Source organism: Cydia strobilella, chromosome 2, assembly GCF_947568885.1.
Source record: "Cydia strobilella chromosome 2, ilCydStro3.1, whole genome shotgun sequence".
In the NCBI taxonomy this organism is placed as follows: domain Eukaryota; kingdom Metazoa; phylum Arthropoda; class Insecta; order Lepidoptera; family Tortricidae; genus Cydia; species Cydia strobilella.
This window is the reverse complement of record NC_086042.1, coordinates 1,145,341-1,168,635: the sequence shown is the minus strand read 5'-3', so window position 1 is coordinate 1,168,635 and position 23,295 is coordinate 1,145,341. Positions and strand designations below refer to the sequence as shown.

Below are 23,295 nucleotides of genomic sequence, written 5' to 3'. Positions count from 1 at the left end.
GTCCCATGACACGGGCAAGGGCAGCGTCTACTCGGTGTACCCCAGGGACCGGACAACCCTTTCCGCGATAAAACCCTTTCAATGGGCGACACTTAGACACGGCTAACACATTGAAAGACTTTCCCTTTTGAACTGCAAGCCCATTCATACCCTTACCTTTGACTAACCCTTACCGAAAAGCTAACCAAAAATAAGGCTAGCTCTTAATAAGGGTTACCCTTATCTTTAAGCGCTTTTTATAAAGGTTTCCCTTTGCGTGAAAGAGACAGGATTAGTATATATCTACGGTAGTGTATGAAAAGGAAAGAAAATACGTGCCTAGTCAAAGAACGCCGCCGTCGCCGCCGACAATCGCTCGGATTCGAAGTAATGTGTGCTTTATGAACAAGGTAGACGACTTAAATTAGCACGCTTATATGCTAAAAGGGAAGCCCTTTATAAGGCTAACCCTTATAAGCAATATGCAAGGTGTTGGTGAGCGGATGATAAGGGTTTTGTAAGGGTATTTGGGCTACCGATTACTCAAATGTGGTAGCTTTATATAAGGGTTTTAAAAACCAAAACAAAGGGTTTCGTCTGGCAAAGGGTATGGTGAGTTAAGCCTTATGCAATACCCTTATAAAACCCCGATAAGGGATAGCGGGCCGGTCCCTGGTACCCCTTACAAAAGTTTCTATGTGTTGACTTCGGCTCCGCATGCAGACGCCTCCTAAATATCCGCAACACCATTGTTCGATGATGATCGATGATTCGAAATAAAATTATCTTAAAATCTTTACAAAACAAAATGCTTTATTGATTTATAATACAATCAAACACAATCTTACACACTACGTACTCGTACGTAGTCTCAAAGGAACTTGTACGAATAATTAAATCACAATTCTTGAGCAAATTCTTAATTCTAGAACTAGGGCTTCCTAATCAGCCTTTTTTTTACACGTAAATCTATTTCAATGAACTTATACTTAGTAGTCATCTGAATATCAGGACACTTTAGCACCTTTTCTTTATAAAGATAGTTGCAAAATCAATTAAGAATATGACCCCACAGTCACCAGCTAAAGTAAAACAAATCGATTGACATTTTATTCAAGATCGAGAAGCTACAGTGGACAACATGACATATGATGGTAACTGATAGTTTATGCCAAGAGTTCTTGGCGCTATTGTGATTCTTTCAAGGGTTCTTGGCATTAAATAAGTCACTCGTGAGATCTTAAAGCTTTTGGTGTGATAATATTGGTTTTTACATTTCACAATGATCAATCAAAAATTTCTTAAGCAGAATTTTTAGGACTATAACGGTGGCAATCAGGCTTGAATTGAGGATTTCTTACAATCTGGACCTCATTTTAAACCAGAGATCTTGGTGCTGCGGGCTTCTTTTAAGACTTTTTTAGCCATTTAAAGTTGATGACTAGTCAGATCTTGACCATGATCTGTTCCAGGGTCTTTCGCTGCAGGTCCGGCACAGTGGCACCCTCGTGAGGTCTGCCGACCGGCAGCAACAGTTCCAGTCGCTCATTGCCCGGCCTGCACAGCAGCGCTTTGAGGCGCGCGTTGCAGTTGAGAGGAGTGGAAGTTAGAGCTACTAGGCCGCAGTACTGGAAACAAAAATTAAACAGTAAGTGAACACTTATTAATTAAACCTATCAACTCTGCTAAATCGCGTTTCTTTCTAAGACAAATTCAACTAAGACTAACGATTACTAACTGCTTAGATTCGACAGATTAGACTAGAGATGTTTATGAGAAACGCTATGCCGTAAGTTGTCCGTAAGTGTAAGTAAGAAGAGTAATGGAGTATGCTCAGAGTTTATATCTATCTAATTAGAAAAGTGAGATACGCAAAAAATCAATGCGTTGACAGTAGCCAGACTAAAGTAGCAATGGATAGCATAGAACCTATGTGCACAGAGGTAGAAAAGCTCTTGAGTGGCAATAGCAACAAGAAAAAGCTCCCATAAAATGAACCAACTACCTCAGAGAACCGTTGGACGAGAGCAGCGTATTGAGCGGTCGCTTATTGATTGACATTTTCAGTCAAGCTTGAAAGTCACAATGTGTGTCTGTACTTATATTTACCTGTATCGCAGCCAATAGAATCCCAGCAGCAATCGCCACACTGATCTCACTATAATAATGCATCCTCTTGGTATTATCCTCTTTCCAAGAGTACGTCTGCCGAAACACCAGCAGCAACGCAGGAGCATCAGACAAATAAGGCTTTTCAGCCTTCGTCCGGAAAGGCTTCAAGTCTGTAGTCCATTGCTTGGACATCCTCTGTCGGTAGTTTAGGTCTTCTTCTTCCTCTACGATTTCGCGGATGGCTTCCTTCACTTCTGGGTCTCGGACGACCACGAATGTCCAGGGTTCGGTGTGGGCTCCTGATGGGGAGGTGCCTGGAAGAATTCATATTTATAAGTAAACATTTAAGGGAAAAGTATTTGATCTCCTTGCGATGAGGTTCAGAAAAAAAGGGGTTTGTATAAGGTACGGTCGCCATCAGATATATCGTCCCTGAAGTTTCGCTTGTATGCTTTTTAGGATACATTTGATACTCTCTGACTAAGCTTACGCTGTTGTTCCAACGCTCTTTCTATCTATTAGCCGATGATCTGTGCTGCCAGTGCTGCCACATTCTCAAATGTGGTTCACAAGTTTCACAACCAATACAAGCGCCTCAACACACGCCAATTACATGCGCCATACGTAAGAAAGAACCTTCTGTGGAACCGCCTCAGGGCTGAACATCCTCACCGACTGCCGCTGAGCCATCAGCTCATAATATTCCCTATACCGCTGCAGGATCTCGTCATCTGAGTGATGGACCGCCTTGTATGGGATGTGGAAGTCTTCAAGGATGGCTGAAGTTAGGATCGAAGATTATTGAGTGTTTAGTATACTTGCAGTCTTAATGATGTTCTCAAGAACCTCCTATGGAACGGGTTCCGTGCTGAACATCCTCACGGACCGCCGCTAGGCCATCAGCTCTTAATACTCTTGCGACCGCTGCAGGGATCTCATCATCAGAGCGGTGGACCAGCATGTATGGGATGTGGGAGTCTTCAAGGATGGTTGAAGTTAGGATCGAAGATTATTGAGTGTTTAGTATACCTGCAGTCTTAATGATGTTCTCAAGGACCTCCTGTGGAACGGGTTCCGTGCTGAACATCCTCACGGACCGCCGCTGGGCCATCAGCTCGTAATACTCTCGCGACCGCTGCAGGATCTCGTCATCAGAGCGGTGGACCAGCTTGTATGGGATGTGGGAGTCTTCAAGGATGGCTGAAGTTAGGATCGAAGATTATTGAGTGTTTAGTATACCTGCAGTCTTAATGATGTTCTCAAGAACCTCCTGTGGAACGGGCTCTGTGCTGAACATCCTCACGGACCGCCGCTGGGCCATCAGCTCGTAATACTCTCGCGACCGCTGCAGGATCTCGTCATCAGAGCGGTGGACCGGCTTGTACGGGATGTGGGGTGTGTCTTCAGGAATAGCTGAAGTTAGGATCGGGTCCGGGTCGTCCTCGGGAAAGTCGCGTTCGCGCTCTGGAAAAGTTAGTAAGTGGTTTAGTTAGAAAAACATCCGACTAAAAAAGTATATCAACTGATATCAACGAAACAATGTTGGTACGAATGGTACGTCATAAATCCTTTATAGTGAAGTGAACCATAACTACTAAGCTTAGAATAAATTTAAAAGTGGAAAAAATACTGCCTTGGGTGAGACTTGAACTCACGGCCTCTGGATCGATACTCCAGCGCTCTGCCAACTGAGCCACCAAGACCTCATCCATAGTCAGCAAATCTTCCCACTATATGGGTCTAGGGGACCCTAGCGACATCTACCGTAAGAGTGTTACACTTCTTAAACGGCCACCGGAGTTCCAAGTCATATTGGAAATTCACTAGTTACGATGTGCTACCCATTCTAAATTAATTTTTAACAAGCAGAAACGTCTGCGATCGATGCTATTAAGCTTAGAATAAATTTAAAAGTGGAAAAAATAATTTAATAATTAATAATTTTTTAATGAACCATAACTACGTCAGTGAGATTTGCCTTTTTACAATAGTAGAATTTATCGACCACATACGGGCCAATAGAATATCAACTTTATCATTCCAATTTAAAGTTCAAACAGCTTCATTGGAAATCGGAAAGTGGGTCAAATTTAACTTGCAAGTTTTGACCTGTACAAACACATAGGTTAAATGTTAAATAAAAACTTGTAATTAGATTACACTTTCTGGAAACGTGACTTGTCTTCAAATGAATCATCAAAGCTGAATTAATTGGATTACATTTGGATTTTTTAGGGTAAGCCTTGTCGATTGGTGCGGCCTGGAAAACGGTTAAATACATTTATATTTATATATTTAAATGACAATAATCGTTCTCCAAACTTGGGAACAAATCAAATTATTTCATACAGTTTCTATTTAGTTTAGTCTCTATTACAGTTAGTTTAGTTATTTTAGTTAGTGAGGTTTTTAGTTTCTTATGCACAAAACAAATGAACACACTATTAACTAATGGCTTATTAATGTGCCATATAAATTCACTGTGTTTATGTCTCTAAACATTTTTTCTTTTCCATCATTCATCGACTATCTATTATTAAACGAAACGCCTGAATTGTTTATCAGAGCAATGTGCCTATCAGAAAGTTAACAATAGTTATTTGTGCAACAAGAGAGGAAAGTTGGTTTTTCTTGCGAGTGTTTATTTTGAGTCCCGAGAAAGCGAAAGACTCTATAATTGAATCACGAGCGAAGCGAGTGATTCTAAAGTAGAATCTTGAGCGTAGCGAGGGACTCAAAAACACGAGATGTAAAATAACTTTGCTCTCGTGTTGCACACATAATTTTTCACCTCAGTAGTGAGAACATATTAAAGGTTAAAATGTATTTCGAATTACACAGAATAAACAGAAAAAAAAATTTAATTTTATATGTAATATAATACCATACGATACGATACGATACGATACGACACGACACGACACGACACGACACGACACGACACGACACGACACGACACGACACGACACACGACACGATACGATACGATACGATACGATACGATACGATACCATACGATACCATACGATACCATACGATACCATACGGTACGATACGATACGATACGATACGATACGATACCATACGAAACCATACGATACATAATAAAAGTATAAAGTGGCAGTTCATGGCCTTCACTAAATTAAAAAGCTACATTGTTTCACTCCGTGGAGTGAGGAAAGTAGGCTTGTTCGAGCTGCTGAGGTGAAAAGAAAATTACAAAACAATAGCAACGTCAACGTGTGAGACGGATATAAACGCAGATGAGAGACGTGTGGGAATCAATCAACAGCAATGGTCCTCGTTTCTGCTCCGCTGGATTACCGGAGTCTGGATGAGGCTGGGTTAGAATTACACGTCTCTCATTTCCGCTCATCTCCGCCTCAGTGGAAAAGCAGCTAAGGCCAGAATATACTGCAGTTTGAGTCCGATTCTGAAGGTAATATTTGTAAATCGATACAGTGCCATTAAAATACTGTGAAATTACCTATGTGTATATGTAATCGTAATCGTATCGATTAATTTTCCGCTTGTTTCGATCGACCGTTGATAGTCTTACCAATATACAACAAAGGTGCAGAAACGCGATATGAACTGACATTATTTTTAAATAAAAGATACTGAAAATGTTATGTAACGATATTAACCTCTAATCTGTGTATGATAACATTGATAATTTCATAAATAAATAAAAAACCTCTTTATTAAAGACTTTTAAAATCCAATTTTAGCAGTAAATATACGTACAATTTATTCTTTAAAACATAAAAAACTAGATGTATTATGTATGTAAATACAGACAGATGTTGATCGAATTTTTAATACCTACCTATATAGTCTTTTTAAAAAATTTCGAGAACGATATTTCTGCTTTACACAACACGAGAGCGTCAGGGCTAATGTACTGTGGCTAAATGTACTACAACAGGTTTTACCTTCTTTTCTACTTATTTTTTGTAATAATCAAATTCATATCGATCCTCTGTTCTTGTGCTGTAAGAACTTGTACATGTGTAATTAAGTTGGGCAATAACCTTGTTATATTTTATTACGATTCTATAAGTGAAAACCTATAATTGGCTCTCTAATTCTATCCTGAAGAAAGGCCAGGTCAAGAGCACCCTAAACCGGCGAGCGTGTATGAGGAATGTTATGAAAGTGAAGGAAGCGAAAGAGGTATGTCAGGATCGCAGCAAGTGGAAATCCGTGGTCTCTGCCTACCCCTCCGGGAAATAGGCGTGATTATATGTATGTATGTATGTATGTAATTCTATTATAGTTTTTTGATATGTATAGCGCTGTTGGTTTTCCATGTACCAAAATAAAATAAAACATCCACAACTAGGAAACGAGAGTTTACCTACATTGAATGTAGAACAACGTCAAATCTGACCTACGATACTGCGGGTCACTCACTTATCTTCCGACACATTTACTTACTCAATGGCAGCTAACAATATTTTTTAGGGTTCCGTACCCAAAACGAAAAAACGTCCGTCTGTCTGTCACCAGGCTGTATCTCATGAACCGTGATAGCTAGACAGTTGAAATTTTCACAGATGATGTATTTGTGTTGCCGCTATAACAACAAATACTAAAAAAAAAAAAAAAAAATAGTCACAACCGAATACAGAACCTCCTCCTTCTATGAAATTGAAGTCGGTTAAAAAGTACGGAACCCTCGGTTGGCGAGTCCGGTTTTTTTGTGATACAGGCGGCAAACGAGCAGAGGAATGGTATGCAATTACCGTGCCCAAGACCTGCAACACCAGAGGTTGGAAGTGCGTTTTCGGACATCAAGATGGGAATACGCTCTTTTCTTAATCAGTAGGTACATCTTAATGGAACCATCAATATCGTATTAAACATATCAATAACGGGTCACTCATGTATTTTAAGTCGAAAAACGCTCGACATGTATCAGTCCGTATCGAGTAGCGTCATCAGGAGTCATACGTGAGTGACCCGTTATTATGTCTGTGTCTCACGGAAGTTTTGTCATCAATATCGTATTTAAGTAACACACACTTTTTCCTGTTTTTAAATATTTTTTATGGTAAGGACAAATTAAATTACGAGTATCAATTAACAGTCATGGCATGGTCACTTTACATTCTCTACAACTTCTAAGTACCTTATTAATAAAGATCTCTTTAACCGTTACGAAGATCACACACTGATTAATTAATAAAAAAATATACGATTTTTTAATAGTAATCAAACTGATGACCAAAGAGTAAAGTAAGTATAATGATGCAATCAATTTGACACATGTCAGCTGGACTTCCGGTTCGAGCGCCATCTTGATAGTTAGCCTCGTGATTAATTACTTTGTTTTTTGCTCATTAATATTGTTTAAAGTGTGATATCGATAGCTTATTATATTATACAGTAAACTAATGTGGTAGTGTGCAGTGAATGGACAATTAATCTTGAAGCCCGTTTAACCACCATTTTGGAGTCAACGGCCGGTAGTCCACGTGCTTCTTGTAAAGTCCAGCTATCGCATTACAAGGTTAATAAATCACCGTACAATTTTTGTCGTATTTAAAGCTCCTAAGACACTGATCTTGATACTGGCGAAATAGTCCCACGGGACTGAAGCCATAATTTTAAAGGAATGAATGATTGAATATAGCAAATAGGGTTTGCAAACCGGTTTTTAATTGTACAGAAAAACCGGTTAATAACCGGTTATTTACCGAAATTTCATACTAAATAAAAACCGGTTTGCATTCCCTAATAGCAAAGAGTATCGGTATTTGACTAAAATATTCTAATTGTAGGGTGCCCATGCATATCGTAAATAAATTAAAACTTATTTTTGACACTAGAAAAAAATACGAAACAATTGCTTATAATTCTGCCCGCGACTTTGTCTGCGTGGAATGATTATGATGATTGATATGAACTATTATACAATAATATACCTCGAGCTGACAAACTACCTCCATACTGTAAGGTTCCAAAATTGTTATTACATTTATATTGGTTTAGTTTCATGTATGTGTGTCATAATATGCAATTTATTTGAAATATTTGATAATGTTTGAACGACTCGACAATTGAGAACAAATATCAGCGTTGGCTGAGGTTCGAAAATTGGCGGGTCGTTGCCCATGGCGGGAAACGAGAAATTAAAAAAAAAAAGAAAAAAAAAGAAAGGAAAGAAAGGAGAGGGTTGGTTGGACTAAAAGGTTTATGATTGTAACGGATAATAAATATAAGTTTGTCCTATACTTATTGTTTGGAGTTTTACTGGTTATATCTTACAGTCAGAAGTGAAGAACGGCAAAATTGTAAGTATACACGCCCTAATATTGATTGAGAATTAAATAGTCAGTAATGAGAGTTGAATGGGTACCTAGATTTTTTTTTGTCAATCGTAGAATATAAACCGAAAAGAAATTATTATGATTGCCATGCAATTAATCACAATTGAGATTTTATAAGTATAATTTGGTCTTAAAAACTAATGTAGCCATTGAAAATATACGTAGTAAATTATATTAAATTGATTGTATAATCTGGTTGAACAATAAACGTCCGTTGTTTTTTTATTTGTATCAAGTAAATACAACATTGTAGAAATATTGTAAAATCTAAATTTATTTGCATTGGATTTATATAAATTGAATATTTGTAGAGATAAACGTGGTATATCATGACTGGTTGGTCATTACAAAACGTTAGTCATTACCTATTCAGTTGCAATGTTAATTCATTTGCTTAGTCCGAAATTTGGCGAACTAACTGTGACAAGACATTGGAATGATATATATATCTCCATCGGGCTAGGCTAAACTCACGAAAGAAAAGAGATAATCACAAGAATTTCTAAATTCGAATCGCTCCGCTAGTAATCGATTATTATTGTAAGTGTAGGTACAGTACCTAAATACTGTTGAAGGATTATTATGTAGGCTATGGTGTTAATACATAAGGGTAAAGTATAACATCTAGCTACTACTAAAATTTCACCATATTTTCTGTTTAATATTTAAGGTTACGGTAAGCTACAATCATAATGTTTTCTTTCATGTGCACAACTATATATACGGAGATGGCTGAGCAAATGGACAACCCAGATGTCGAGCATCGCAACCTGGCTACGCCTGAGGTCCAGGGTAATAGAGTTGACGGCGCCGCTGCGCGCAGCCGAAGCCACAGCCAGCGTTCGTTGGAGCGCGAACAAGAGGAGTTGGTGGGCGATCAACTGCGCGATAAGGAACTCGATCAGCAGGCAGAGGAATACATGCGTAACTACGAGTTTCGCCGATCGCGCAGCCGTGAACGTCGCAGCCACCGCAGTCCGCGCAGTCGTGAATATCTTAGCCCGCGGAGTAGTGTGCGTCGTAGTCTGCGCAGCCCAGGGTATCGTAGTCTAGGTAGTCAACGAAATCGAGAGCATCGTAGCCCATGGAGTGATCGTAGGCGCGGCCTACGCAGCCCGCGCAGTCGCGAGCGTCGATCGCCATGCAACACGCGCCAACGCGAACAACGCAGCCATCGTGTTCACGGGCATCGAAGCCCGCGCAGCCGCGAGCGCCGCGACCCGTATAGCCCGCGCAGTCGCGAACATCGTAGCGAGCGCCATAGCGAACGTCGCAGCGAATGCCGCAGTGAGTGCAACAGCGAGCGTCGCTGCGAGTGGAATAGCGAGCACCGCATCGTGCATCGTGGCAGTAATGAGCCTCGATTTTCACCACCAACTCGCGATGAACAACGCTACTCTCGCGAGTATGAGCTTCGTAGAACACGGCGTCGCGAGGAAGTTAATTATGTTAAGGTACCCGAATTAAATTCTCGACGTTCGCGTAGCCCTTTATTCTGTTCCAAAGACATAGTTAATCTTATAAATGCGCTTAAATGTAAATCAACATCACAGCCATCGACTCAAGTAGCACAAAACAGTACTAATAAACACATAAATACAAAGAATATCCTTCCTGAGTTCCATCCTTCAAACAAAACGCAACGCATTGATATTTGGCTCAAAAAGGTAAATGAATGTGCTACTGTCTATGGCTGGGATGAAAGGACGACCATACATTTTGCCATGCAAAAACTACAGGGCTTAGCAAAGACTTGGTATGAAAGTTTAAATACAATTTTATACACTTGGAAAGAGTGGCAAGACAAACTAACTAAGGCTTTTCCTTCTGAGCAAAATTACGGCCAAGCCCTGGAGGATATGCTAAGACGTAAAAGTAAGTATAACGAAGAAATTGAAACTTATTACTATGAAAAGTTAGCACTTCTACATCAATGCGACATTTCTGGAAAGCGTGCAGCCGAATGTATTATTCACGGTATCAGTGATAGGACAATTAAATCCAGCGCACTGGCTTTACGCTGTAATGAACCCGAACAACTTTTGCAATTTTTATTAAGTCACAGTAATACACAACAAACTTCTTTGTCACTCGCTTTCAAAAATAAAAATCAAAGTAATGCCTTCTCGAGTTCAGCAGATAGTAGTAAGAATACCCAGTATAACCGGTCGGGATCCAAACCAGGATGTTTCAATTGCAAAGAAAAGGGTCATTCATATTTACAATGTTCAAAACCTTTACGTCATTGTAGTCGTTGCAAGAAAATTGGTCATACAGAGGAGACCTGTTTCCTTAAAACAAATAAGAGTAATATTAAACCTGAACAAACTCAGAAAACGATGTGTATATCCAATCAAAATCCAAGTACAAAATATACTAAGCTAGTAATAATTAATGGGGACCCTTTTCAAGCGTTTATAGATTTTGGGAGCGAGGCGACATTGATAAAATCATCTTCTCTAATAGGTTTAGGGATATCTCATGATGGAGAACCTTCCACGCTAAAAGGGTTTGGTAATGGTTTAGTAAATTCATTAGGTTCTATTACACTTGATATTACAGTCGACGGGGTAAGCGCCGTATCGAAATGTAAAGTTGTAGATGATTACTTGCTTGAAAAACCGGTGCTTATTGGCCAAACATTTACAGAGCAACCACATATAGTTGTATATAAAGATGCGACTAAGTTGCAATTTTTAGATATTGGTACAGTTATACCCAGTCGCAACCTTAGTGATGATAATGAAGAGCGTTTAGTTCGACTTAGGTTAAAAAGCAACAATAAATTATTTGGCGCTGCAAGTGTTAAAGCGACTACTGAATTTAGTTTTACAGGAAGCTTGCTATTAAATACAAATATTGTTGGGAGACCTAATGAACAATTTGTAGTCTGTGGAGGTATATACCAAGTCAACAAAGGGAGTTTATATATTACAGTTACACCGTGTACACTACCGTGCTTGATTTATAAAGAGTTTGTGTTTGCCCGGGGCGAAAAGGTAGATATTGTGAATCGTATTACACAGGGAGCGTCAGACATTATTACGGAGCAAAGTCAGAAAAGTAAGCAAATTGATGAATCTCAAGTACGTGTTGGTGATTTTGTAGAAGAACATGACAAGTTTCGATTAATGAATTTACTGAAACGTTATGAACATTGTTTTGCCTCGGATCTTAGCAGTTTGGGTTGCACAGATGTAACGGAAATGAAAATTGAATTAAATAATCAGCGCACCGTAGTATATCGGCCCTATAGACTGTCCCATCATGAGCGTGATAAAGTTCGCGGTATGGTCGAAGAGATGATGGACGCTGGAATCATCAGAGAATCTGTTTCTAGTTATGCAAGTCCGATTATACTTGTGAGAAAGAAAGATGGAAAAATGCGCATGTGTGTCGATTATCGTATGCTTAACTCTATAACAAATAAGGAGCGATATCCGATGCCTATTATTGACGAAGAAATATCTCGTCTGTCAGGACAGGCATGGTTCGTCACTCTTGATCTAATGTCAGGGTATTATCAGGTTCCAATCTCTGAAGAGTCTAAACATCTCACTTCGTTTGTCACGCCGGACGGCCAATACGAATTTAATCGAATGCCGTTCGGCCTTGCAAATGCACCCGCAGTGTTTCAGCGGATGATGAATCATGTTCTAGGCCAGGCAAGGTACGACAAGGCTACTGTTTACATAGACGACTTACTTGTATTTGGGAAAACCGTTGATGAATGTCTTAATCGGTTGGAAGACGTTTTACAATTGCTAGAAAAAGCTAAGTTGACACTTAATCTAACAAAGTGTAGTTTCCTTCAGAATCAAATTGATTATCTTGGCTATGAGATCAGTTCTACAGGAATGAGACCAGGTGAAAGCAAAATTAAAAGTGTGGCAAATTTTCCGTGTCCCGAGAATGTGCATGGAGTGCGTCAATTTCTAGGACTCGTTAGCTATTTCCGGAAGTTTACACAAGGGTTTGCGCAGCTGGCTGCGCCGCTGACTATGTTACTAAAAAAGAACGCGGTATGGGAATGGGGTGCTGAGCAGTCTGACGCATTTCAAAAACTAAAAGATCGGTTAATAGATAGACCAGTGCTAGCCATTTTCGACCCCTCAGCCGAAACCGAACTGCATACTGATGCGAGTAGGATAGGTATAGGTGGCATACTATTGCAGCGTTCAAACCCGACAGAGCCTTTTCAACCGGTGGCATACTACAGTCGTCAGACGTCTCCTGAGGAAAAGAATTTTCATTCGTATGAGCTCGAAACATTGGCTGTCGTGTGCTCATTAAAAAGATTTCGAGTTTACTTGCTAGGAAGACCTTTTCGAATAATCACCGACTGCAGTGCATTACGCTCTACGTTTCAGAAACGTGATTTAATTCCTCGTATTGCTCGCTGGTGGCTAGCCCTTCAGGAGTTTGATTGTTCGGTGGAATATAGAGCCGGTACAAAGATGTGTCACGTCGATGCATTATCGCGAAATCCGATACCTGCAAAAGAAACTTACACTGTCGAGCCTTTTCCATCTGTAATGTCCATTAGTGAAGAGGATTGGCTACTAACCCTTCAGCTAGGAGACTCAGAATTATGTAGGATTCGAGATATACTTCTAAGTGATCTGGATACAAAGGGGCTAGAATATATCAAAGATAATTATGTTGTACGGAATAATAAGCTTTTCAAATGCATAGGTGGGGATAAAAATGATTTAAGATGGGTTGTTCCGAAGGGTGCAAGATGGCAACTATGTAGAATGAACCACGACGACATCGGTCACCTAGGTTTTGAGAAAACATACGATAGAATAAAGAAAAGTTATTGGTTTTCCAAAATGTCTCGTTTTGTGAAGAAATACGTCGGTGCGTGTATTGAGTGCGCATATGCAAAAAAATCTACTACACGAGAAGGTGTATTACATCCTATACAGAAAGTTGACAAGCCTTTCCACACCTTACACATTGATCACCTTGGGCCTTTCGTAAAATCAAAAAAGGGACATACTCATATCTTAGTGATCGTAGACTCTTTTACCAAGTTCGCGTTTATTAAATCAGTAAGGAATACTAATACCCAAAACGTCTTAAAGATCTTAGAGGATATATTTGATATATTTCGAACCCCTGATCGATTAATAAGCGACCGAGGTAGCTGTTTCACCTCAAATATTTTTAGAAGGTTTTGTCTTAATCGAGGCATCAAACATGTGTTGAATGCGGTAGCGAGCCCTCGAGCTAATGGGCAAGTCGAGCGTTATAATCGCACTATTTTAGATTCATTAAAAGCTCTAAATTTTAACGACGATGAAAAGAACTGGGACAACAAATTGGGCAGAATACAATGGGGGTTAAATAATACTGTTCAAAAAACTACAGGTAGAACACCAACCGAAGTAATGTTTGGGCCGTCAATGGGTAGTGAAGTTAATCCAATTTTAAATGAAATATCAAACGATTTGCACGAAGTTAGTGATTTACAAACGTTACAAAAAGAAGTTAGTGATAAAATTGAAAGAGAACAACGTTATCAAAAAGAGTATTATGACAAAGGTAGGCGGCCGGCAAGAATATATAAGAAGGGCGAGTTAGTGAAAATCACGAAAACGGCATTTTACAATCAAGGTAAAAGCACAAAGCTTTTACCATCATATGAAGGTCCGTTTCGTATTGTGAAGGTGTTAGGCAACGACCGTTATAAAGTAGCGTCGATCCCAGGGTTTGAAGGCACAAAAAGAAAGCGACTGACAGTGATAGCTGCTGATCGAATGAAACCATGGATTCACTTAACAGCTCTAGAGATTAGCAATAAGGATAATGATACTGATACTGATACCGAGAATAATAAGTCTAGTGATGAAGAATGATTTGTTTGTAGCAGTTCACAGTTAGTGTTTATCGAAACGTTGATTGCTATGTTTCGGGGAAGTATTATTATTTTAGGTTAAGGCAATTTTTATGTATAATGATTCTTAGCGGATGATTTGAACTAACTGTTATCGTTATGTTGTTCACAAGAATCATTGACATATTTTTTTATTTTTTTTGAATAGATTTGTTTTGAGTATTTGTGAAATGTAAACGAATAGATAAGATGACTGAGCATTTAAACCCTTCTGAACTGAATAGGGTGCCAGTAAGTCCTCGCGAACCGAGAGGCACAACCAACACCTCACGAACCGAGAGGTACAGTACAACTAATCCCTCATGCATCGAGAGGCGAATACGAGTATTTAAAAATATGTGTGATAATATAATATTATAACATTTGTACATAAGTTTATCTTTCCGGTTACTGCTCTTAAGTTTTACGTAATTGTAAAGTATTTATTTAAAATTTTATAGAGGAAAATGTCGTCTCTTAAGTAATTAATTATTTTTGTGTAACTCTAAAATGGGCCAAGTGTAAGGTTTCACCGGATGCGTGTATGGGGGCATACACGTTATCAGGATGGTCGAGTGTAAGGTTCCAAAATTGTTATTACATTTATATTGGTTTAGTTTCATGTATGTGTGTCATAATATGCAATTTATTTGAAATATTTGATAATGTTTGAACGACTCGACAATTGAGAACAAATATCAGCGTTGGCTGAGGTTCGAAAATTGGCGGGTCGTTGCCCATGGCGGGAAACGAGAAATTAAAAAAAAAAAGAAAAAAAAAGAAAGGAAAGAAAGGAGAGGGTTGGTTGGACTAAAAGGTTTATGATTGTAACGGATAATAAATATAAGTTTGTCCTATACTTATTGTTTGGAGTTTTACTGGTTATATCTTACAATACCTAATAATTCAATGTTTTTAAGAATAATAATAACTGCATCAATAAATTGCTCTGATATTTAGATTAAGGTAATATTTAAAACTTGACAATTTAAAAGGCCTATTTGAATAAAGAATATATTGAATTGAATTGAATTGAATAATTTCATCTAAATCGATTGAGCGGTGAACAAGGAACAGACAGACACACAAACAGAGGGATCTATAAAGAAACAACATTTAAAAAGCCCCTTGAACCTTTGATTTCTAGACGCGATTAGATCTTACAAATGTAACTAGGGCACAATTAGCATAATATTAACCTTAAGCATTGTATTTCTTCCTATCAAGGTAGTTTAAGAATAATTGTTTTCATTCTAACCTCTCGGTCAGGTATCATCAGACCATCACGCTCTGCGATTGTTAGCGAATTTAGGGTCCTAGCTAAATTGGTTGTTAAAATTAAATACTTACGCTTACAATTTTTATTGGTGCATGGTATTTTTTTCACGCTTAGCTCACACAGCATTAGTAAACAAGGTGTTGTAAATTCGTTAAAAAAAAAAAAAAAAAAAAAAAACAATACATAACTGGCTAAAAATAGCGGAAGGTTTCTCAATGTTTTTTTAAGGGCGTTTGCGTCAAGAAAATCTGCTGTAAACCGACTTATCGTTTAAACTGGTTCTAGGAAGTATTTACGTCACTATTCGGAATCGTATTAATGTTAAATACGTCAATAATGTAAAATATTCTACCAAATAGGTCAGGCGTGTATATTGCGGGTCAAGGATAATACTTATTTAAATAAGTAGCAAGGTAAAGGATGATACATTTTATAATAGTATTAATTAATTTTTGTTTTTTTTTTGCTACTAACATTTTCTTACCTTGATAAATCAGTATATTCATGGACAATTGGACATATTTTGAGAAACGCATAAAAATGGTTTAATTACTTGATTACAGCACAAAGTAATTTTAAAATTAGTACCCAGTTACTTTTATTTGCGTTCTCTAAATTTGTCCATGAGTGTAGATAAAACAAAACAAACAATTATTATGATCGACTTTTTGAACCGATTTAAGTGGTTATTTGGTTGATTTCAATACTTTGTGAGTTTCTTTAAGTGTACAACAACATCTTAAGCGATGATTATTGTGTAATTTCCAGGGACCGGACAACCCTTTCCTCGATAAAGCCTTTCCATGGGCGTCCCTTTAAGACGGCTAACCCAGCAAAAGACTTACCAGTTCGAACTGCTAGCCCATTCATTCGATCCCTGACCAAAAAACTTAACAGACAATTAAGCTAGCCCTTAATAAGGGCTACCCTAACAATTTAGCGCTTTTTATAAAACTTTCCTTATTATTTTAGCCAACCCTTGTAAGTAGCCAGTATTGATTGACATTTGTGACGTTTTCAACCAAAAGGTACCACATTGTCGCTTGTCGATAAGGTTGATTTCTAATTGAAGCTCTATGGAAACAGCGCCTTACTGACAAGCGACAATAATTACCCTTTTGGTTGAAAAATGGCACATTTATACATATGAAACCTTTTACAATCTCTGACACTGACTATTTCGAGTACGTCATATATAATAGACGATCGTTCGCTATCGGATGCGAAGTAATGTGTGCTTTATGAACAAGGTATATGGTTTAAATTACCACGCTTATATGCTAAAAGGGTACCCTTATATAGGGCTAACCATTATAAGCAATATGCTTATATTTGTGAGCGAATCATAAGGGTTTTGTTAGAGTATTTGGATACCGCTTAATCATATGGGTTAGCGCTTAGATATGGACTAGGATAGCAAAATGAAAAGGTTTTGTCGGGCAAAGGGTATGGCGAGTTAAGCCTTATCAAAACCCATACAAAATCCTTTATAAGGGATAGCGGGCCGGTCCCTGGTAATTACAGAGAAAAGTGTGATGTCTTCGAGAAGTGTTTACATGATAGAACAAGTAAGGATGAATACACTTTAGGTGCCCTCACTATGAGTTTTACGCGGCTTTTAACGTGTCAACTCAAACCAATGATAGGTATAATATAACTCCGTAAGGTCTCGATCAGATGGCGCCACTACCTTTGGCCTACTCTCGTATAGATGGCGTTGGCGGTTTCGTTTGTTATTTAACAATTTTAACGCATATCAGTGAAAGAACATGGGTCAAAATCATATAAAAATAATTAGGGCAAAAAAAAACATTTATCCATATATAAAAAATTTTTTTGATATTTTTAGTTTTAATCGTAGTGTCGATAGATGAATTGCAGTGAATTTACTGTGCCACAAAATTTACTATGACAGTACCGCTCTATCCTATTATATCCTCTTTGCTCAAACGCAGTGCATCTCGCTTACACCAATGCCAGTACGAGGGAGCATGTGAGTTAGTTCACGCATTTACTATGACCACATCCTATTATATCCTCTTTGCTCAAACGCAGTGCATCTCGCTTACACCAATGTGACCAATGTCAGTACGAGGGAGCATGTGAGTTAGTTCACGCAGTCGTCAGCGAATATGTCAGTGTCAAACCCGTGGTAAGGATACAGATCACAAATCGGCTGTAACTCGCGTGTGTATTCTACATAAATTCATCATAAGCAATCATTATAATAACTACAATCGGCGTAATCGCACATCCGTAATGATGATATCAATAATCGAAAACAATTGCAACACGACGCGGCATATGGAGGTCGCTGATTTGTTTGATTTTATTTCTTTCATAGAATTGTTATTTTACTTACCTACTTATTTGTATAGTTTGGAAGACATGAGTGCCATCTACGAGTAGTATTGTGAGTTAGCTAAGTTCGAGTCTTATATGATGTTAAGGATTTATTGCCACACTGGATGCGTTCTGCGGGCAGCGGTCAGGTCAAACTTCAACTTCAAAGATTGCTGTCAATGTTGTTCATACATAATGCGGGTTTGACCTGACCGCAGAACGCATCCAGTGTGGCAAATCCTTTATTCATAAACGCGCTACAACTTAAGGGGCCCACTGACTATCAGTCCGCCGGACGCTATCGGCCTGTCAGTTGTTCGGAACTGTCAAATTTTTGTTCTAACTGACAGGCCGATATCGTCCGGCGGACTGACAGTCAGTGGGCCCCTTAAGAGGAGTTAGAGGATATGTATACACGGTGGCTAAAAAATAAGTGCATTCCCGTTGCCAGGGAGGTTTTGGGATTATGCTACTTTTTTTAATACTACGTCGGTGGCAAACAAGCATATGGCCCGCCTGTTGGTAAGCAGTCTCCGTAGCCTGTGGACGCCTGCAACTCCAGAGGTGTTACGGCCACTTTAGCTGTCACTGTTAATTTGATGCTTACTGTACCTACAAAGGAACGCAACAAATTTAAATATCAGATCAAAGTTATATTCACAACTTTGGGAACAAATCGAATTGTTTTATTAAATATTTTGATTTGTGTTTTTAAGTTGTGTATAGATGGCAGCACCAGTCTCTTTCGCTATATCGTAAGTAATGAATTCGTTTAGGAGGTGCAAGCGTGCACTGCTTGCCCTTAGAGCTGGTCAAAGACGCCTAGTCTTAGTAAGATGGCATATAGTCGAAAAATTGGGACGGTTACCGCCGTAGCGGGGTGGCCTAGGGGTTCAAGGCGTTAGCCCGGATTGCTAAAGACGCCGGTTCGAATCCGGCCTTTACCACTGGAGGGCTTCGTCACTTTTTCTTTAATAATATATATGGGACATTTTCTATGAAAAGGGACCTTATTGTCGATGGCGCTTACGCTATAAGGTCCCTTTTTATAGAAAATACCACATATAATATGACATCTTTCAGTTTATAATCAACTAGCGACCCGCCCTGGCTTTGCACGGGTGCAATGCTGATGTACCTTCCTCTTGAATCACTCTACTTATTAAAAGAAACCGCATCAAAATCCGTTGCGTAGTTTTAAGGCTCTAAGCATACATAGGGACAGACAGACAGCAGGAAGCGACTTTATTCTATACTATGTAGTGAAGTTATATTTTTAATAGTCTGAATAGGTAAGCCTCACTCATGGAACAGGTACAAGTTACCAAGTTAGCATAATGATGTAACTATACTAGGAATAACCGGCTTCTTAAGTACCTAGTACTAGAATATTTACTTACTTACTTGCACAGTGCTTGCACATTTTAAACTACACAAGAGCAACGGAAACGAGTCACTTTTAATGAACATTTCTATAGATAGTGTGAGATTAAAACTGCTCTTGAGTGTAATAGCTATTTAATATTGCATTTGGTAATGTAATTTTGATAATGTGTATGATTTAGATTTAGATATTTTATTCTCATAATATAAAATTACAATATATGCAGCTTTAAATTCCTTGATGTTATAAGAACCTTAATCTATTGACAAGACACAAGATGGCGCTAGTCGCTGCTGCAAAGGCTGCGTTCAACTTATATTATGGTTGGGCCGTGTCGTACGGCTGCGATCGTGGCCCAAAATGGTCCCGGAAGATCAGCGCTGACTTTCGGGTCAGCATTATGCTGAGGCGAGACCATTTTCGTGGTAAACTTTAACTCCTACCAATTTTATAAATTCTTATAGTTTCAGTTAATACTTCTGTATGTAATTTTAGTTTTATGTTTATCACGAATAAAACATTTGATTCTTGATTCTATTGACAAAGTGTTCTGTTACAATACCTACAATCACAAGTCGATCGTTGGTTAATCACGATATTATATTTATTAGTACGGTTTTTACTCACTATTATTTTTTTATTATTTTTTATTTTTTTGAAATATGTCTCACGATAGTTTAAGTGCGATTAATCACGATATTCATGATCTATCCATTGATTACTTGATTAGGTACGAATGTTTCGTTAATGGATCGACTGTGCGATTAAGCACGTTAACGGGCAGCGAATTTCAAACTAATTTACTTTTGTTAGGGTTCCGTACCCAAAGGGTAAAAACGGGACCCTATTACTAAGACTCCGCTGTCCGTCTGTCCGTCTGTGCAGGCTGTATCTCATGAACTGTGATAGCTAGATAGTTGAAATTTTCACAGATGATGTATTTCTGTTGCCGCTAAAACAACAAATACTAAAAACAAAATAATGTAAATATTTAAATGGGGCTCCCATACAACAAACGTGATTTTTTTGCTGTTTTTTTCCGTAGTGGTACGGAACCCTTCGTGCGCGAGTCCGACTCGCACTTGGCCGGTTTTATTTTATTCCCTCTATTCTTAGTATCTCAGTACTAAAGGCGTAACTTCTGTAATGCCCCTCCCCTAGGCCATCGGACATATCAACCATATACTAATATATGATATCAACTGCCTCCCCCCCCCCCTTTGTGTTTCTAAATAGTTATATTGTTTTGTGCATTGTTAAAAAACAGTTTTCCTACCAGAACAATTTTTATGAGATCCGTCGGAACGACGGAACAACTATCCCGGTTATGGGGCTGGTTGTTCCGTCGTTTAAGTTCTAACATCTGACAAAAATTAAATCTCGGGTCACACACGCTAAAAGAGTGTTTTGCAGTTCGTCGAAATATGTGATTTTTTTTGTACTATCAGCAGTTAATAAAAAATCTAAATTAAAAATATATTATTAACCTTAAAATACACAAATCTAAACCATATACGCCTACCATACGAAATCCAAGGAGAAACGGTAACATACTTCCAACCACTTTAATAAATACCACATACGCTAGTAGACAATTTGTCTATAAATCCGGCAAATTATACAATGTCATACATAAGCACTTAAATATATATCACTTACCATTTTACCACTCATATGGACTTGCAAGTCCATCTTCTCATTAGGTTAAATTAAGCTATAAGTAATTACTTTTGTTCTTCTCTGATGTGTTCATTTTTATTTCTTTAAATTTATATTTATATTTTAAAACCATTTATTACCAATTTTATGGAAGAGCGGTGCCTCTTAACACAGGTATTTTCTTACTTAAAAAGAGGCACCAACACTTACCTGTATAAGTAATTCTTAAACGAAATAAACAATTTTTAATTTTATTTTTTTTCATTTTAATTTTTTCATTATTAGAAATATACTATTCTACAAAAATCGCAGCAACTAAAACAGCTCCTGCAACGGCATAGTGTCCTTACTTTTCGCGACACATACATATCGCTCCGTTGTTTACTTGCGTTGCGTTTCTATAACTATACTCATCGGAACAACTTACCCCTGGCACTTTTAGCCCCGCTCTCCCCTATAGCCCAAAACCTCCCAAATATGGTTTAAAACTAACATAAATATCTTAGGTGTGACTATTAGGTACTAGGTGGCGATTTTCATACTTACTTATATAGATAAATGCATGGATATACCTGTAGAAAACAATAATAGCTTAGGAATTATTCTTGATAAACATACTTACAAATAAATGCCCTGACCGAGATTCGAACCCGGTACCTGTTGCTTCATAGGCAGTCACTAAGTGTCACTGTTAATGTTAACTAGGCTTGAAGGCCGTTAAACTTATTTACTTTTCAAACATCAAACATTTATTCAGCAAATAGGCCACAGGGGCACTTCAAGACGGATGAACTTCCAAAGAATAAACCTGTTGCAGGTACATTGACCTGGCTCCTATTTCACCACGGCTACAATTGTCAGTGACATATGTCGAGCGACAATTGTCAAGCGACAGGTGCCTATTACAATTTTATAATTAACCGATAATTCTACATTATGTCATATTTTGTGACAATTGTCGCACCTGTCACCGATGTGAACACGGTGTACATACTTAGGTACTACTCAAAGTTACTCAACTACCTAGTCTAACTTCTCACGCACTTCTATTTTATAAACAAAATTATTAAAACACTGTTGTATAGGTAACCACTGTTTAAAATTGTACTTATAGTTGGTCAAACCATATTGTCAATAAATAAGAACAAAAAAACTATAAGTACTAAGTACTCATCCTTTTCTTTTGGGTGCTAGTACTAGTGTAAGACAAGGATAGTACATATGATTCTCTCTGTCTGTTTGAAATGAGACTGAGACTCATATGTGAACCGTAATTTACACTTTAGTGTTCCTACATTTAGTTAAATTAAAATTATAAAATAAATATATTGTTTACTTTTTCCTAAAACGACTTGCTTTTCCTTCAGTGTATTTTTGTAGCTTCCTTTTATTTATTTTTGGTTTTTTAGTTACCTACCTCGTCAAACCTCTCCTGGTAATCTATGGAACTAAAAAAAAAACTATTAACTAACCTCTCCCGGTCCCCGCTCCATTTGGCGCCAATCTTTTGGCATTATGCCGCACCGCCTGAGCCTCAACCCTCTTCTTATGAAACAATGTAAACACCACGAAAGAAACCAACAACATCGTGTACACAATAAAACAGTGGTTTTCCAAAGTCCATATCGACGCAGAAATAAAGTTCATTTTAACAACTTAAACACCGGCACAAGCGACGCGATTGAAGACAACCGACCAACTACAGTTGATTTCGATTATTTATTTTATTTGCCAAGCTATTTGCGTCTGATAAAATAGAACTCATTTTATTTTAAACCTTGCATGGTTGTGTTAAGAATTACATTGATTGTAATGGAGTGTAAATGTCGAATAGTTGGCTGGTATTCCGTTGGCGGGCTTTGTGATGACCTTGGCTTTTTATTTTGCTATTATTTTATGCATGTGAGCGCAAAAAGCGCTCGTCTCACAGTTTATTGCACCTTGTGTCCTGTGTTTAAGCTCCACGAGGCATGAGGTAATGAAAAATGTTATGGAACCCATGAAATTTAATACCACACGTCGTTGCCAATGCCAAGGCATGCGTGTCATACAAAAGGTCTTACTTGGTCTTACAAAAGACCGAAGAACGTGGGACGTCGGAAAGCCGACCCTGAGCGGCCTGGGCTCTTAAGCCAGCAGTTGAGGATGCAATAAGTAGGATGGTGTACTTCCTTTTTGGCGAAATTTATTTCGCCAAATTTCACTTGGCAACCAACTTTTCGCCAAAGTTTCATTTGGCAAACTAATCGTTGGCATAGGTAACCTTACTTCGCAACCATTTCATTTCCCAACCCCATACTTGCGAAATGAAAATGACGTACTA

At 38.3% G+C, this 23,295-nt stretch overlaps 2 protein-coding genes across 2 annotated transcripts in view; one reads left to right on the top strand and one right to left on the bottom strand.

Annotated features, from left to right (window-relative positions):
- Positions 1-23,295, top strand: part of LOC134755353 (scavenger receptor class B member 1-like) — a 106,555-nt gene that overhangs the window by 17,095 nt on the left and 66,165 nt on the right. The window lies entirely within an intron of this gene.
- LOC134749866 (iodotyrosine deiodinase 1) lies at positions 1,124-22,672 on the bottom strand. The gene is made up of 4 exons (XM_063684866.1): positions 22,445-22,672; positions 3,331-3,555; positions 2,089-2,405; positions 1,124-1,607 (listed from the first exon to the last, which is right to left on the bottom strand). The coding sequence occupies exons 1-4, from the start codon at positions 22,617-22,619 to the stop codon at positions 1,425-1,427; spliced, it is 900 nt and encodes a 299-aa protein (XP_063540936.1). The 5' UTR covers positions 22,620-22,672; the 3' UTR covers positions 1,124-1,424.

What these genes read in the sequence shown, in the direction of transcription:
- LOC134749866 (XM_063684866.1), bottom strand. Translation starts at nt 22,619, where the DNA reads ATGAACTTTATTTCTGCGTCGATATGGACTTTGGAAAACCACTGTTTT. An exon ending in TGGAGCGGGGACCGGGAGAG is followed by an intron (nt 3,556 to 22,444) that starts GTTAGTTAATAG and finishes TAACTTTTCCAG; the next exon opens with AGCGCGAACGCGACTTTCCC. An exon ending in GAACATCATTAAGACTGCAG is followed by an intron (nt 2,406 to 3,330) that starts GTATACTAAACA and finishes GAATTCTTCCAG; the next exon opens with GCACCTCCCCATCAGGAGCC.